General features: G+C 41.9%; 1 protein-coding gene across 1 annotated transcript in view; it reads left to right on the plus strand.

Annotated features, from left to right (window-relative positions):
• The window catches only part of LOC126278622 (endoglucanase A-like), a 95,125-nt gene extending 88,305 nt beyond the window's left edge, over positions 1 to 6,820 (plus strand). The window contains exon 8 of the mRNA XM_049978861.1: positions 6,435 to 6,820. Within this exon, the coding sequence (XP_049834818.1) occupies positions 6,435 to 6,648 (214 nt within the window). The 3' untranslated portion in view covers positions 6,649 to 6,820. The remainder of the gene's footprint in view (positions 1 to 6,434) is intronic.
• The last annotated feature ends 9,995 nt before the right edge of the window (positions 6,821 to 16,815 follow it).

The following is a 16,815-nucleotide window of genomic DNA, read 5'->3' on the forward strand; positions in this document are numbered from 1 at the left end:
TCCTCGACTACAGCTGTTGTTGAGGAATGATGGTGGACATATTGAGCATTTCCTGTAAAGAACATCATCCTTGCTTTGTGTTACTTTGTTATGCTAATTATTGCTATTCTGATTTTTTTTATTTGTACCTCTCCATCTACATTATTCCGTGATTTATTCACTTTTCGAATCTATATTGACTTTTTGATCACCCGGTATTTTGAAAGGAAGTTCCGAAACGAGTGAATTATATGATGCTAACAATGGTATTGGGAAATAAGTCAACGTATTAAAGATCCATAAGTATTATGCTTGATTGTATTCTGCAAAGATCGAAAAGTATCAAGGTGGAAATACGAAGCATCGCTACAACTGAAGAGCAATTTTTTCTTTGTTTGAAATAAAAAATAAATAAAGAAATAATCGCCTTCCGGACTGTTTCTGAATTTTTGAAGTGTTCTGGGATGTGGTGCTATACTCACTTTATGCACTGTTGCAGACAGCAGCGATCTTTATTTCCTAGATTGACTCCTGTCTAATTATTGTGCCCGCAGATCACAAGCAAGATTAACTTGTAACTGTAGTTGGAGCGTTGGAGAAGACAACACGGTTGGTCGCTATCTGCAGTCAGTCACACTCTGCTAAGGTGTAGTTGTGGCTCCCACCAGTTGCAGCGCTGCGGGTGGCATACTACTAGCTGCCCCTACTGCTCCGTGTCTCGTTCCACATTCTCTCAAAGACGCTTATAGCCTTATGTATTTATAATTACCAATACTAGGTTCGAGGGAAGCATGCCCATTATTTTTGTGTGTGTTGCGCAAAAAATATTGAAAACGTCCATCCTTACATGCAATGTTGAACAACGGTGAAGTTGAAAATTTGAAAATCACATCGTACGAGGGTTGTTCAGAAAGTACTGCAACACACTTTTCTCTTCTCCTGAAGCAGGTTAGTGTCATTCAGGATTCCAATACACCATATGGTTCAAATGGCTATGAGCACTATGGGACATAACTTCTGAGGTCATCAGTCCCCTAGAACTTAGAACTACTTAAACCTAACCAACCTGAGGACGTCACACACATCCACGCCCGAGGCAGGATTCGAACCTGCGACCGCAGCGGTCGCGCCGTTCCAGGCCTTAGTGCCTAGAACCACTCGGCCACTCCGGCTGGCAATATACCATATGAGTCCCCACTTTTTGTCTAAAAATTCCTATTTTACACACGTTTCTATTCACGGGACATCCACGACTGTTATACATTGTCAATGATAAAATCCGCTGTAGTCGTAAAAATTATTTATTTCTAAACAGGAACTCACTACCCGGTTTTAGGACATACGTCCCATCTTCAGATGTATATTAAAATGTGAGTCTACAGAGGATGTATGACTAGGGTAAATAAGTTAAAATATGTTAAAATAGAGCATCTCTGGTAAATGAGATGCAAGAGAATATCCTCTTCAATCCTAGATCTGTCAGAAAGCCTCGTGCAGAGGATAACAACTGTCCAGGCTTAGGAATGCGTCAGACATGGTTCCGCACGAATACAGATGGGCGGTATTTAGAACACCGTGCTTCGCAGCCATCCCTCAGACCAGCCGAAGCATAACACAACGTTGAAATTGCGGCTGAAGCGGGTGTGTACCAGTAACGTTATTGAGTGGTGCCGTCAACTTAATCTCTCTTCATTGTGACAGCCTTACACCACCTTAGTGGGGGGACTGTATGGGCCTACGGCACCACTCTCCTGATCGCCGGCTTACTGCATCAGTAGCTTCCCCATCATTCACATGCATGCTGCTTATCACGGAATGCATCCTTGATTGAGCCACACAGATGAAAGTCAGAAGGTGAGGGATCCGGGCTGTAGATTGGATGAGGCAGAACAGTCCAATGAAGTTTTTTGAGCTTCTCTCAGGTGCGGAGACTAGGTTGACGCCTTGCGTTTTCGTGGAGAAGTAAGGCCCATTTCCATTTTTGTGTCGACGAACACGCTAAAGTTAAGGGTAGTACAACACACTTCAGACTAGATCGGTGCGCCATGAGGAAGAATAATGAACAGTATAATCCCTTCAGAGTCCTAGAAGACAATCGCCATGATTTTACCAGCAATGGCGGCTTTGAGCTTTTCCTTCGAAGGGGAAGTGGTGTGGTGCCTGAGAGCTGGTTTCTCAGGATGAGACAGGATAAGGTTACGATTGTGGACGGGGCCGTAATCAGTTACTCTCGGTTGCACAACAAATACGTAAACTTTATTTAAAGAAATTAAAAGTTTAAAACGAAGTCTTAAAAAACACAATTGACTGTATGACGGCTGAAGGCCTTATCACAGGAAAAAAGGTCGACTGTTTTGCGGCCGAAGGCCACCAACAATAACCTCAAACAACAAACGGCTGAAGGCCTGAATTAGAAGAGCAATTCCAAATAGCTCATATTAAGATAAATACTTCGTTTTAAAACAAACTGTAACACGGCTGAAGTCCTTATTATAAAAGCACTCCGTCTTAAGGCCACAAGTGGCCCATCGGGACCATCCGACAGCCGTGTCATCCTCAGTTGAGGATGCGGATAGGATGGGCGTGTGGTCAGCACACCGCTCTCCCGGTCGCTATGATGGGCTTATTATAAAAGAAGTGAAATTATTACTCGGCTGAAGGCCACTACAATGTCAAATAATAAACTGCTGAAAGCGTGAATTAGAAGTCAGGAAAACAATTCCAAATAGCACTTTTAAAATAAATGCCTTGCTTTTAAAACAAATTTGCTTAAGAAAACTCAACTGTAAAACGGCCGAAGGCTTTATCACTAAAGAAGTGAAATAATTTCTCTGCTGAAGGCCACAAACAGCTTCAAATAACAAACGGCTGAAGGCCTGAATTAGAAGTCAGAAGAACAATTCCAAATAGCACACATTTCAACAAATAATTTGCCCGTAAGACAATTTTGCTTGGAAAAAAATTTACTCTAACATGGCTGAACGCCTTATTGCGAAAGAACTGAAATTATTGCTCGGCTGAAGAACACACTAACAATAATTAGAATATCACAAATATCTTTAAAATAAACATCACAATCTGAGGAATCAGGACAAGCGGCTGTCAGCAGGTGTTCCAAGGGTCGGCCTGGGATGGTAACTCATACATAAGCTAAGGTGAGACAAGCATCCAAGAGTTGTACTCACGTAACACGATGGCAACTCAACTAGGGTCAGCTTAACCGGCTAGCGAACGACTGACCAATCCGCCTAATGTCCTATCACCGCTAAACGATGGAATATTCTTAGGCAAGGGCGAAGAGACAGACAGCACTACGTCTTCAGAAAACACCCAAGGCCAAAGGAGACACTAGAACCAAGGTAAACCATCCAAAAAAATATGCACAGCACAGTACAAGAGGCTGTCGAACTACACGCCGTGTCGGACAGAATCAACAGGACGAGGTAAGGTACAGTGGTGGAGAAGTACGCTAACCTTCAGGGCAGGTAACTGGGGGGTTAGCGGTCACAAATCAGAAATTACCGCTGGTTGCACTTCACTAATAAGAATAATACTAAATTCAATGATGAATAACAAGTAGAGAAGACGGCTTCAATATTTCAGCGCCTCACTTGTTGCTGCCAGGCTCAACCGCCCTGGAAGCGACAACCTGCCGACCAAAGGTGAGATTTCAGAATAGTCGAGTTTGAAGTAGGAGTTAACTCTTCACTCAACTTAAACGTCCAGGGTACGGCGTGCAACGAAGTCGTCGCTGCCCCTGTCGATAAGCGCTATTGCCGCCACTCACGAACAAACAAGACGAGCCAACGTAGTGGCGCCAGTGAACACACTAAGAAAACGAGACGCCACTACCGCTATTACAAGATGCCTAGCTATGAGAGGCACCAACGCGAGCCACACACGGCTCAGTGCCACTCCATGGATTGCCGTTTTGTTTCCGGTTCAAAGCAATGAACCCATGTTTCATCCCCTGTGACGACGTTCGATAAAAAAATTGTTACGACCATACTCGTAACGCGCAAGCAACTTCACGCAGATGGTCGTTCGTTGCTCTTTATGGTCTTCTGTAAGGCGCCGAGGAGCCCAGAGGGTACATACCTTTCAGTTCTGCAACTGGTGGATGTAAGTGTCAGCACTACCAACAGAGACCGCAAGTTTTGAAGAGGTTGTAATCCCTGACACAGTACTCGTTAAAGCCTGTGCTGTGGTAAATGAGCGGGATTCACCTTATGAGAAAGGATTTTCGAATAGATATCGACCGCGTGTACCTGAATCAGACTTACATCCACTCTGTAACAACAATGATCCGTCAAGTACGTTCGAAATGCAATCACACGTCAGAACGGGTCAAAAGCAAACCAGAAGATGCTACCGATGTGACAATAATACGGTCGCCAGCCTGATTAGGCAATAACTGAGTTTCTTCCCTGTACAAGTTGGTATATATTCATGCAAAACAACAAGTTGTAACACTGCATAATATAGTAGAATTTTATAACCAGAAAATCTATTGAACTGATACTTTCACGTTCTATACTGATTTGTAAAATCATGAATACATAACACTGCACTATAATGTTTACTACAAAACTTTATACTGTCTATTAATCTGATTAAAATCGGGCATAGGTTACCCTAAAAAATGTACTTTCGTGCCACACACATAATGTCAATTTTGATAAAGATAAAACACAGATAAATTTTGACTTTTTATTGACTTTAGCTTTTGCTGGTCAAACCAATTTAGGACACTTCAGAATTCAAATGTATGAAGGGGGGGGGGGGGGGGGGGGACCCTGAAACTGTTATGATCGCTGTATTTAAAAAATGATTAGTGGATTTATTATTCATCCAACATTTCCAGTATATGTTACTATTGTTTTCATCTTATTTACTGCTCATTTAAATGCCTTTAAATCTGTCTCGAAATAATAAACTTCATTGCTATATCAATACTAAAGTTATCTTTCGACTTCGTTAGACCTTCGCTCTTCATTTACTGGTTCATTAACAAAAGATTTCTTTAACCACCATTCTAATATAGCTAGTTCTGCAAATAATTATTATTAGCACAATTTTTAATTTTCATTTCGGGACACTCGGACTGCACAACGTTTGGAAAGGACCCTGTGAGGATAATTAAATGAGGAAAAATTATGGTAAAATTTGGGTTATTGTTGCACCAAACAAACACGGTTCACTCTGTGATCCATACGAATGCAGTACTAAAAGTTTCAACCTGCTAGTATCGATGCAGCGGTTGGCGGGCGGCAAGATGGCGAGGCACAGATCACACGTACAACCACAGCTATGGCCCTTGATGTATCGGCACTTTAATTCTTCTTAGCGTCGCGATACTTTTCCATTTAGTGCCTATGGAATTTTGTCATGCTGTGCGGGCGTTGGAACGGCGTACCCGAGGCTCAGTGAAGCTACGTCTTCCAGGAGAGCCTCCTCGCTCCAGAAGGTGTTGCTGAAACCAGTGCCAAACTCCAACTACTGCTGAGCGCGTTGTGCCGTGCAGTGTCCGTGCGCATATTCCCGCGCTCGCCTGCCATCCACCTTTTACCGCTCCCTCACAGACCGGGTATTCACCCGTAGTTTTGTATTCAACATATCCTAACACATTACCTACGTATGGACCAGACGCACAGTTACAATTCTAAACTTCTTACAACAGTTTCAACATTTGTTACATATGAATTCTACTGCAATATTACTTGACATTTGACATAAACATTAATATTCACATTGAAACTTATTTACAGTTTTCTTAACATAATGTCATGAAAAAAAAGAAATGAAATCAGAACATCAATTACACAACTTGATCGAAAAATGAGATGAAAAGAATTACTTATATGTACAATAGTACAGAGTCGTTGTTGTTACCAGGTGTTCGACTGCGATCCATCGATCACCTCGAATGAGAGTGTTACAGCACTGCCGGACTCACTGCTGCTTGCGGCCGGCCGGTACTCGGGAGATTAGATTTGCGTGATCTTGTTGCAGTGATGACAGACGCATCGCCCAACGACTCGCAGGGCTTTTGTTCACTGCCAGCTTTCCACAGACGTTCTGCAAGCTCCAGCGAATATTTGCGACCCTCTGGTTTCCCGCCAAAAGGAACTCAATGACAGCTAACGGCTTGGAACGCATCACTGTTCCAAACACCACTTTAGAGGCTACGTTAATGCTGCCGCCTGTCGGAACTTGGTGAAACTATAGGGGATGAAGCGGGAATACTCTACGATGTCCCACAATTAATTCAGCATTTTTTTTCAGTCGAAACTGGCCGAGAAAAAAGTTTCTTGCAGTACTTACTGAACGCCCCGCGTAGCATAAACGTTGCGTGCCTTAATTCGGTACACTGTAGGGTGCCTTTCGGAGAACTATGAAGTCGCGTACTGCACGCACGTGCTACTTTTGCTGACCGCAGACAAACGCGTCGACAGGTCGTGCCCGGACTTGCCCGCCACCTGTGACTGGACGCAGTACAGCACCACGGATCCCAACCCGCACGAGGTGACCGGCGCCCTGGTGGGCGGGCCCGGCGAGAACGACGACTACAGCGACGACCGCACCGACTACGTCCACAACGAGGTGTGCATCGTCTACAACGCGCCCTTCACAGGCGTCCTGGCCGCCCTCAAGCAGCTGGGCTACTGAGCGGCCGCCGCCCTGCGCTCTCTCGACAGCGGCGCCTGGCTCGATGGCTCATCCTCATTTCTTGTAACATGGGCCTAGTGTTCCTGCTAACAACTAAATCTCAGAAGAAGATTTGTCACCTCTCATTAAAAAGGCTAGTGTCAATATTAATAAATCTTCTTGTGAAACACTAGTATGGTATTTTGTTTTCCTACTTGTGAAAAGAGCACACCTTGGAGCACCATCAGTGGAATGATACAATCTACACAGGAAATCTTAATTAAGAATGGAAAATAAGATGACTGAGAATACACTTTGACAGTCGCGGGAGCTCTTTCTTACCTCGTGTTTCGTACTGGAAATCTCGTGGTTGTACTCTTGTTAACTTTACTATTACAGAGATCGCCTAAACTTTATCTTTTTGTTAATTGGTCCTGTGGGCAACAAATAACTTACTTGGTCTTTCTACTGCCACTGCTTGATCTGCTGCATTCCATTATTTATCAAAAACATAAAAAAAACTGTCATTCATGCTGAGTGCAATGCATGTTCTGTATGGCGGCTCTGCTGTTGCTGCGGCTGCTGCTGCTGCTGCTTACTACAACTACAAATAATTCAAGAGAAAGGGTTTGGTCAAATTTAAACTCGATAAATGCTAACCTCAAACAAGTAAATATTTTTTTCAAAACTATATTCTGAGAGCGAGTCTTTCTCATTCAATTAAAAAAACGCTAGAAGCTCTTTGAACAATCGCTTCGTATGTAAATATGCCTCCAGTGGCCTTAAGCAATATTACAAATTAATCAAACCCTTGAGACAGACTGCAAAACTTCTCAATTAAATACATAGTGAAACAATTCTGTGACAATTACAAAAGAAATCAATGACAAGAATCAATACTTACTCTATTCGCCTAACAATGGTTACTCTTAAGACTTCAACTCCTGTCATTATCAAAATTACCGTCTGCGGCTACGCACATACACAAACCCTTTTCTTTAAATTAATAAGCGCGCTGCAAATTGTAAAAAATATCGACTCAATACCAAATCCTGTGTCGCTGCTGGCGGACACGGCAGTAGGGCAGCTCGGCAACGATCCCTCGCCCAACACACGAGCGCACCACAGCAGGCGGGCTCCCACACTGGCTTCCAAACTGCCACTAGTTAATCCGTGCGCTGCGAAGTGCGACAACAATATCTTAGATTCCAGAGCTTGTGTATGTGCGCTGTAGCCAACCTTTAAATCCTAAGAGAGTATTGCCAACTCTCAACTTACTAGAAGCAAATGTGTGTCCAAAATCTCAGAATATGTTATTAGGAAGAGCCACTGACTTCAACTATTGTATTAGATAGTATACAAGTATTTGAAATTTAATCTCTTCGATTACCACCCCATCAAGTTCGGCACGAATCTGAAACATGGCCAGCCTTAAAAGGGATACAAGAACATTAACTGTTAAATTTAACTTACTGTTACACGTGTCGCTCTCGTACTGTGATGCAATAATGCATTCTTCTCTGCACTAGAATAAGAAATTTTTATAATACCCAAAAGGTCGTCTCGTAAATCTTGGTAAATTCTACAGTTGGCATTTCTGGTTTAGATTTGATTACATTAGATTTACTTTCATTCCAATTGATCCGAAGTGAGGAGGTCCTCCAGGATGTAGAACATGTCAGAAAAACAACAATACATGAAAAATATTTACAACTCAAACAATGCACCATTCCACAGGTCCCAAGTGGAATGATCGTCGTTTTATAACGAACATTATATGAAATAATCATTTTACAAATACTAGTGCACTGAATTTAAAATAGAAAAAGTTTTTTCTATTTATTTATAAGGTAATAAACGTGTAAAATAACTACTATAATACTTATTTACAATGAACACATGACTGCACTGAAATGGTGCAGAAGTTAGATTGTACTTACAAACACACACACACACACACACACACACACACACACACACACACACACACACACACACACACTTAATTACAATGAACACATTACTGCACTGAAATTGTGCAGGAGTTATATTGTACTTATATATACACACACAGATCAGTTGGTTCTAGTGAGAAATTCATCAATGGAGTAGAAGGAGTTGGCCACCAATAAATCCTTTAGGCTTCTCTTAAACTGAATTACATTGGTTGCTAAGCTTTTTATGGCTGCTGGCAAGTTATTGAAAATGTGTGTTCCTGAATAATGCACACCTTTTTGTACAAGACTAAGTGAGTTTAAATACTCGTGAAGATTATTCTTATTTCTAGTATTGATTCCATGAATTGAGCTGTTGGTTTGAAAAAGTGATAATGACAAATTTCTTTAAAGAAAAAATATATTCTCTCCCTATCAACAGGAGAGCTGTACGAATCACTTTTCAGGTGGCCCAATTCAGAAAATCCAGAAGACTGACATCAGATGATTTTCATGGGCATGATAAAAGCTGTGTTCGGCCTGTCCATCTTGGACCATACTGGTTCGTTGGTTGTCTAATATCAGGAACAAAATGTACTACCCCCTCACGCTTGTGCCATTTCTTGTGTGATATTTGAGCCCAATTAGATACGGATGTAACCGAAAACAGTGTATTTCTAATACACCAGTGTTGTTTGTTGGCAATATTTCTTTAAAGATATCCCGAGATCTCCTAAAACCTCAGGCTGTAAAGTATTTGGTGCTTGGAACCATGGCTTCATTCCCAATTATCACACCTCAGTTCAGTAAAGATACAGTAATCAAAACACCACTTTATTATACGTGAACGGAGGCTCTCTTGGTGATTTTCATTTATGAAATATTTCCAGGTTATCAGCCAAGTCGTGGTGTTGTGTTTTCGCAAAGTTTCAAAGATTGTTCTACACAACATCTTCAGACCAAGTCACTCCGCCTCACGATGACGACTAGGCAACTCATCGAGAGATTGCGACAACACGGCGCCATGACTTGACCGGTAACGTGAAAAGATTTCATCAAACATTTATCTGGTATTGGCCGCTATCCGCTAGGCCTCACTTTCAAATACGCACGCAGCCAGTTAACAATGCCACGATTCCCACAGCTTCCACCGCGGCACGAGGGCGCTCCCACGAGCGATTACGCCGCTGCCAATGAGGTGCAAGCGTCTCCTCTCCGGAGCTGCAGCGGAGGGTGCATTTAATTAAGTTGAACGATCACGCACTGAGTCCATTATATGTATTTGCGACTTGAATAACATTTACAGACCTTCATACTGGTCGGGGCTCCACATTTTCTGAATAGAAATTGTATGAAAGAGTGACAGTGAGACATGGAGTATCCGGAAACAGGACTTGCATAAGCTCTTTGTTTTTGAGAGAAAAGTGCTTCGGAACACTTTCGGTCCGGTTCTGGATACAGATGTAGGGGATGGAGGATCAACCAAGAGCTTGAGGAACTATACCAGCAGCCCATCATAGCAGGAACTGTCAAAGCCAAACGAATGCAGTAGGCCGACCATGTGGCCCGGATGGAGGATCACAGATGGCCTCGGAAGCTCCTGGATTTCACATCTACAGGAAAGAGACCGCCTGGGAGTTCCAAGAAGCGTTGGAGGGATGGACTCCATGAAGATTTAAACCGATCGTCAATAGATGTGAACGGATGGTGAATAGCAGCAATGGACAGAATACAGTGGAGGAGGAAACTTGTAGATGCGTGCGGTCCACTGGGACTGATAACGTAGTAGTAGTAGTAGTAGTAGACAGGTTTATAAATCTTTTGTATCTGTACATACTTCTACATTCAAATATGACGCTCCAGACTGGAGCAAAAAAGTTATGTATTATTTCTATTATTTGATATTAGGTGTAGAATAAATTAATGTCGGAATTTTCTGTTCATGAACAGTATGTGCTCCTCTCTCCTGTGTCCACTAAAGAACCACACGCCCACATGTCGTGGTCGTGCGGTAGCGTTGTCGCTTCCCGGCAGGGTCAGGGATTTTCTCTGCCTCGTGATGGCTGGGTGTTGTGTGATGTCCTTAGGTTAGTAAGGTTTAAATAGTTCTAAGTTCTAGGGGACTGATGACCAAAGATGTTAAGTCCCATAGTGCTCAGAGCCATTTGAACCGTTTTTTGAAAGAACCACACACAGTGCAGTAGATGGTTGTTGGTTGATTTGAGGCAGGGGACCAAACAGTGAGGTCATCGGTCCGATCGGTTTAGGGAAGAATGGGGAAGGAAGTCGGCCGTGCCCTTTCAAAGGAACCTCCCCGTCATTGGCCTGGAGCGATTCTGGGAAATCACGGAAAACCTAGATCTGGGTGTACGGGCGCGGGTTTGAACCATCGTCCTCCCGAATGCGAGTCCAGTGTGCTAACCACTGCGCCACCGCGCTGGTTCGTGCTGTAGACAACTAAGGAAGTAGAAAGAGCGAAATCACTTGCATGTCATCAGCTTCTTGTCAAAGGAGCAGCTAGCAAGTTGATTCACGTCAAACAGTTCATTATTAAGTCAGAAGAGAGTATAGTTCGTTCGCTAAGTTGGATGTGCCCCAGGGTGCGTCTAAGTTGAAGAATCTGTGAGTCGTTATTATTGAGTTGAGGAAAGGTAAATTTTAATTGTGGTACTATAGTATTTCTTACTTGGTTTGAAACTGAGAAAGAATTGTACTGTGCCCATTAAGAATGATTGGTAACTTTTCGAGTGATTTCTGCAGGTGTGCGCCTCATTAAGCAAAATTATTGTCGAGTATGCTGCTTTATGTGAAAGAAGAATGAGTACAATAAAAAAGGTAGTAGGCATCCCTCTAAGCTACGGAACTCATTATTTCAGTGAAAAGCAAACTTAGCATGTTTCATTGTACTTCCATTATAGCCACACAGCAAAAGCAGCCAACTCAAGAACTGCCTGCTACGTCTATGATGGGATGGCAACGTTACTTAAAGATGCCATGTTGGTGGAGATATTAGAAAGTCGATGTTTTGATTTGACACCAAAAAAATGGTTCAAATGGCTCTGAGCACTATGGGATTTAACATCTGTGGTCATCAATCCCCTAGAACTTAGAACTAATTAAACCTAACTAACCTAAGGACATCAGACACATCCATGTCCGAGACAGGATTCGAACCTGCGACCGTAGCAGTCCCGCGGTTCCGGATTGAGCGCCTAGAACCGTGAGACTACCGCGGCCGGCCTGATTTGACACAGGAAGATGCAACTAGGCCTCTTACAAGTACTGCTATTCCAGTACAAATGGAGACAGATACGTCCCATCTGTGGCCACTTAGAGAAGGGAATTTGACTGATGACCCTTATAGTAAATACAATTGGAGGATCGCTATGCATGGTAATCCTTCCAGGGATAGTTTTTGAGGTTGGTGGAACTTGGAACTACTAGTCATAAAAATGAAAGATAATGTCAATAATATTGACCTGTGTGGAATGTATTGCGAGCAAAACATTCTGTACAATGTCATATGCATAGTACGCAAAAAATGCTCGGGGCTATAAACTGAACACTTCACTTCTCAAATGTCAAAGTTCTTGTGAAGTAGTGTCAGTCGATGATTTCGTCCCCAAGCATTCCACTCTACATATCGATGGACTATCTACATTGACGTCCAAAAAATGTAGGATTTTTTCTGGTCTAATTATGCATATTATGACGGTTCGTTGCACTGTGATTTGTAAACGTAAATTCATCAGAGAACATAAAAATAATTTAGACAGCCAGAGTGAAGTTATTAATGACCTATTCGCGGTACGTAGCTCTCTGATTGAAATTGAGCCCATGCAGCCCTTGTGTGAGGAAGAGGAGGTACGTCCGAAACTTTGGGCCACGTGCATTCGCCATACAGATATAGAGCTGACATCACTGACTGTAGGAACTTCTCGCAAGCTGATACAACGACCGTAGTACATTGAAGCTTAAACAAACACTTCCATGTCAACACAAGTTTCTGGTTTTCGTCTGTTACAGCCATGCGTTCCGAAACTACTTGTTTTCATAATGATGCTTCAGCGCGTTAGAACGCAGTAACTCATGAAGCTCATCATTGATCATGATGTTTCACGGTATGACACATGGCTGCCTCATTGCCATTACTCACCGAAAATCAACAACACGTCAATGTGGTCTTTTGAGATGTACACCCTGTTAACCATATGAATATCTGTGGCAGACATAACTTAGTTTGTTTACGAATTCCATCGTTCCCGTAAGCTACACTCTGACCCAACATGACGTCAAATAGCGGACAGCGGAAGCTCGTCACTCCGTGACATCAGCAAAATATTATACAGCATGTAGAATCCACTCATAAAACTTTGTACTTTTCTGTCTCCGTTACCAACTATGGTAAAAACTTAATTTTAATTTTAAAGTCGGTTCAAATACATCAGCTATCTGACAGATAAAATACGTACTATTTAAAAAACTTCTTTGCTGTAACTTCGTGCGAAAAGACTTTAAAAAAATGTGCGTTTCTCTATAAGAGGAGTAAAGTTTCTTATGTTTACCTATATATAAATATTCCTTTCACTTACCTTTATGTAATTTGCAGAGGGAAACACTCTGATAAATGCATCTTTTCACATTAATATTATAGTTTCCCAGCAATTTTTTCCTGTTTCTGTGTGATGGCTAATCTCAGGAGCCGTTATAAAGAATTTGATACAATTTTTACTTATAGACTGGTTCACGAAAATGGTTTCTGAATGTAAAGGATTATTGTTACACAGCGCAACTTGTGGGGCCGTTGGTACTTGGCGAGATCTGGGAGTACGCAGTGTTGTGGGAGCACGAGCCCCAGTGACGTGGTTTCTCTTGTCATCCACTTTCTCTGAGTTGATGAGTCTTGATTAAACCAGTCTTATTGTAAGAATACTTTCCGAAAAACTGTCGCCTACGTTAGTTATACGAGGAATCTCCATTCTTTTATGTTGTGCTAATACTTCTAAACATACATTTTCCACAAACCGCTAAAACTCTGGCCATTTACAAGATGCGTCACATCCAGGAACATCTCTGCATCCTTTAGCTCCAAAGCAGCCGTACATTAAACTGGCTACGTACATGTGAACCCTTTCCCTTCTAAATTTAAGGATCTTACCTCCCCTTAAGACACTTCTGTCTTGTTGATTGGTCACCGTAAGAGCACTGTTGAAGTCCTACGGAAGGATCCAAATTATCTCGAAGAGAACTATTTCTTTCCTCGGTTCCTTTTTCTTTCCTCTGTCTGTGCTTTTGTACAATATACGAGCCCTTGAGCTACGTCAACATGTATTCAACAAAACCGTCAAAAATCCATTGTACGGCAATTTACGTCACACTACAGAGCTGACAGAACAACATACCCAGATGTCTTCTTGTACGAAAGATTCATTAATCATCGAGTTATTGGAGTTTATTCTCCTTCTAAACCCAAACAGTATTGACAAATTTAAAAAGAACATTTTAGCAGAAAGTGGTATGGTCATCTTCTGGTGTATTTGTAGCCGTTGTTTCCAGTCCTGTTCACTGAAATATTACATATTGTAAGAATGGCAGCCTTCTTACTATCGACGTTTACGACACATAGCACAATGTTTCTAAGCTATTCACATATAAACATTTAAAGATGAAGCAATAAATGTGACTTATGTGAACCATTACACCACATATCAGGTGCAGGGGGAGGTGGATAAATGACCACGGTGGGAAAAGTAGCCACAGCAAACTTTTAATCCTGAACAGTGCTGCTAAGTGGTAAGACAGCTTCTAATATAATGACGTCAGTGACTTCGACAGACACAACTTGTTCAGTTATATTTTTTTTTATTTACTTATTTTCGGTACAGCCATCCATGGACTACGTTTAAACAATTTCCCTCACTTTCTGAAGTTGTTTCCCTTCATCCGTTCGCTCACTCGTGCACGTTCTTCTGCCGAGAATACTCTGTTCTGCCTCGTTTTCTCCTTGAAGAAATCCTTCACCTCCGCTACCTTTCTCCTAAAGATCTGTCTGTTCACAAGTCCTTCTGCCACAATCCCACATTTTTCTAGATCCCAGTGCTCTTCTTTCACTCAGGGAAATTGTGTCTTCCTGTTCTCCTGGAAGAGAGGAATCTTGTTGGTGAGCCTTTCTGATTCCATTCTTTTAATATGTCCATAGAAAGACAGTCTTCTTGTCTTCATTGTGGTGGTGATATTTTCAAATCTTTGACAAAGTTCTTGATTTGATCTTAGGCGGGGCGTAAATTCATAAGATATTTTTCTGGGCCCAAGAATATTTCGAAGGAATTTCCTTTCTTTCTTTTCCAAGCCTGAAAGTCCCTTCCTGGCTATTTTCTCATATGCATATAAACATTCAGGTTTGACGACTGTGCTGTAGTGTTGGAATTTGACCTGATATGAGAGTGATTTAGGTTTGTATATGGTCTGACACAATGTGAATGCTATTTCCATTTTTATTACCCGTTCATCAATTGCTGCCTTTTCATTGTTGTTTGGTGTCAAAATCTCTCCTAGGTACTTGAACTTCTGAACTCTTTTGATCTCGCCATACTTGGTCCTCATTGTCCAAACTCGATCAGTGGCATTTATGTTCATATATTGCGTCATCTCAAATATTTGCAATCCTGATTCCACTGATGTTTCCTTGAGGACTTCAATCTGTTTAGTTGCAATTTGCAGATTCTATGCCAAAAAACACTACATCATCTGCAAACGCGAGGCATTAAAATGTAAGCACAGACTGTTTGCTGCCTAGCCTGATTCAATTTGGGAATTTGAACTGACTAATTTCTTTTCGTCATTCCCTGATAACTTTTACTGAAACACAGTTGAACAGTCCTGTTTTGATTTCAAAGGGCTCTAACAGTTCTCCTAAAAAATTAATTTGTGATCGGGTGTTTGATAGTATTTGCGGAACAAGCCTCGTTGTCTTAACATCTGTTCCAAATTCTTTCAGCACTTCTACTAATGTGTCTCTATCTACGGAGACATACGCCACTTTTGAAATCCACAAATGTCGTGATCACTTTCTTATCAGCTGCTAGTGTCTTCGTTCTGATTAAGGTTTTGTTGTTAAAGATCTGCTCTGCACACGATCTTCTTATCCTAAAGCCGGCTTGATATTCACCTAGTTGTTGATCTATGTGTTGTTCTGTTCTGTGTTTGAGAGGATCTTGTATGCTACTAGTACGAGAGTCACTCCAAAAGAAATGCACACTATTTTTGTAAAAATACAGTTTTCTTTCTGCAAATGTGAAAGTTTTACAGTGTGTAGATACATCGTTCCCGCTTGTTTTCAAACTTAGTTCTACCTGTTACCGTGAGTGGCGCCGTCGCAGCATGTCTTCAAAATGGCTGCTACACTTGACGTTTGTCAGAAGCAACGTGCTCTCATAGAATTCCTGTGCTGTGAAAACGTGACAGTAGGAAATATTCACAAGAGGTTGAAAAAGATGTATGGAGATGCTGCTGTCGATCGCAGTACAGTTTGTCGGTGGGCAAGCAGGTTACGTGATGAAAGCAGGCACGACAATATTGAGGATTGTCCTCGCAGCTGCGGACCTCGTACTGCACACACTCCAGACAATGTGCAGAGAGTTAACGAATTGGTGACTGCTGACAGACGCATCACAGTAATATACGTCTTTAGCGATGTACCATTGCTGGCGCGATGGCGCATAGCTACGTGTCTAGCTCCGAGATAGATGCCCCAGTGCTTCCCAGAATAGCACAGGGTGCATTCATCCTAGCGATCGACGCTGAATTTACCCATACTGGTGCCGGTGTGGGAGCAATGTCTCAAATGACATTAGTTTTTTTCTGAAGATGAGTGCTATTAAGGAGGTGAAGTTTAAGGTGGAAGGTAACAAAATATATATAATGATTGCACGGAATTACACCTATCAAACAGCACGATTTGTGTTACGTGACCAGGAGGCACGTCGCCATGTCTACTTGCAAAGATATATAGTAAACATGTCTAAAATTGTATCTTCTGTACTTGAAGAAAACTATAGGCACAGCATGTGGTTAAAAACCTGTACACTGTCACAGCAGGAGCAGAGCGGAGAAAAAGAACTCAGAGTTTGTGAGGTAAGAATACATTTATTTTTGATGCAACTTTAAAGTAATTTTACATTTTCCTAAGCAGACACAGCAACACTTTTCTCATGCATGTTCTTCAGTCGATGGAGAGAAGGACACCCGTAGAATT

This window comes from Schistocerca gregaria, chromosome 6 (genome assembly GCF_023897955.1).
Source record: "Schistocerca gregaria isolate iqSchGreg1 chromosome 6, iqSchGreg1.2, whole genome shotgun sequence".
NCBI classification, from domain to species: Eukaryota; Metazoa; Arthropoda; class Insecta; order Orthoptera; family Acrididae; genus Schistocerca; species Schistocerca gregaria.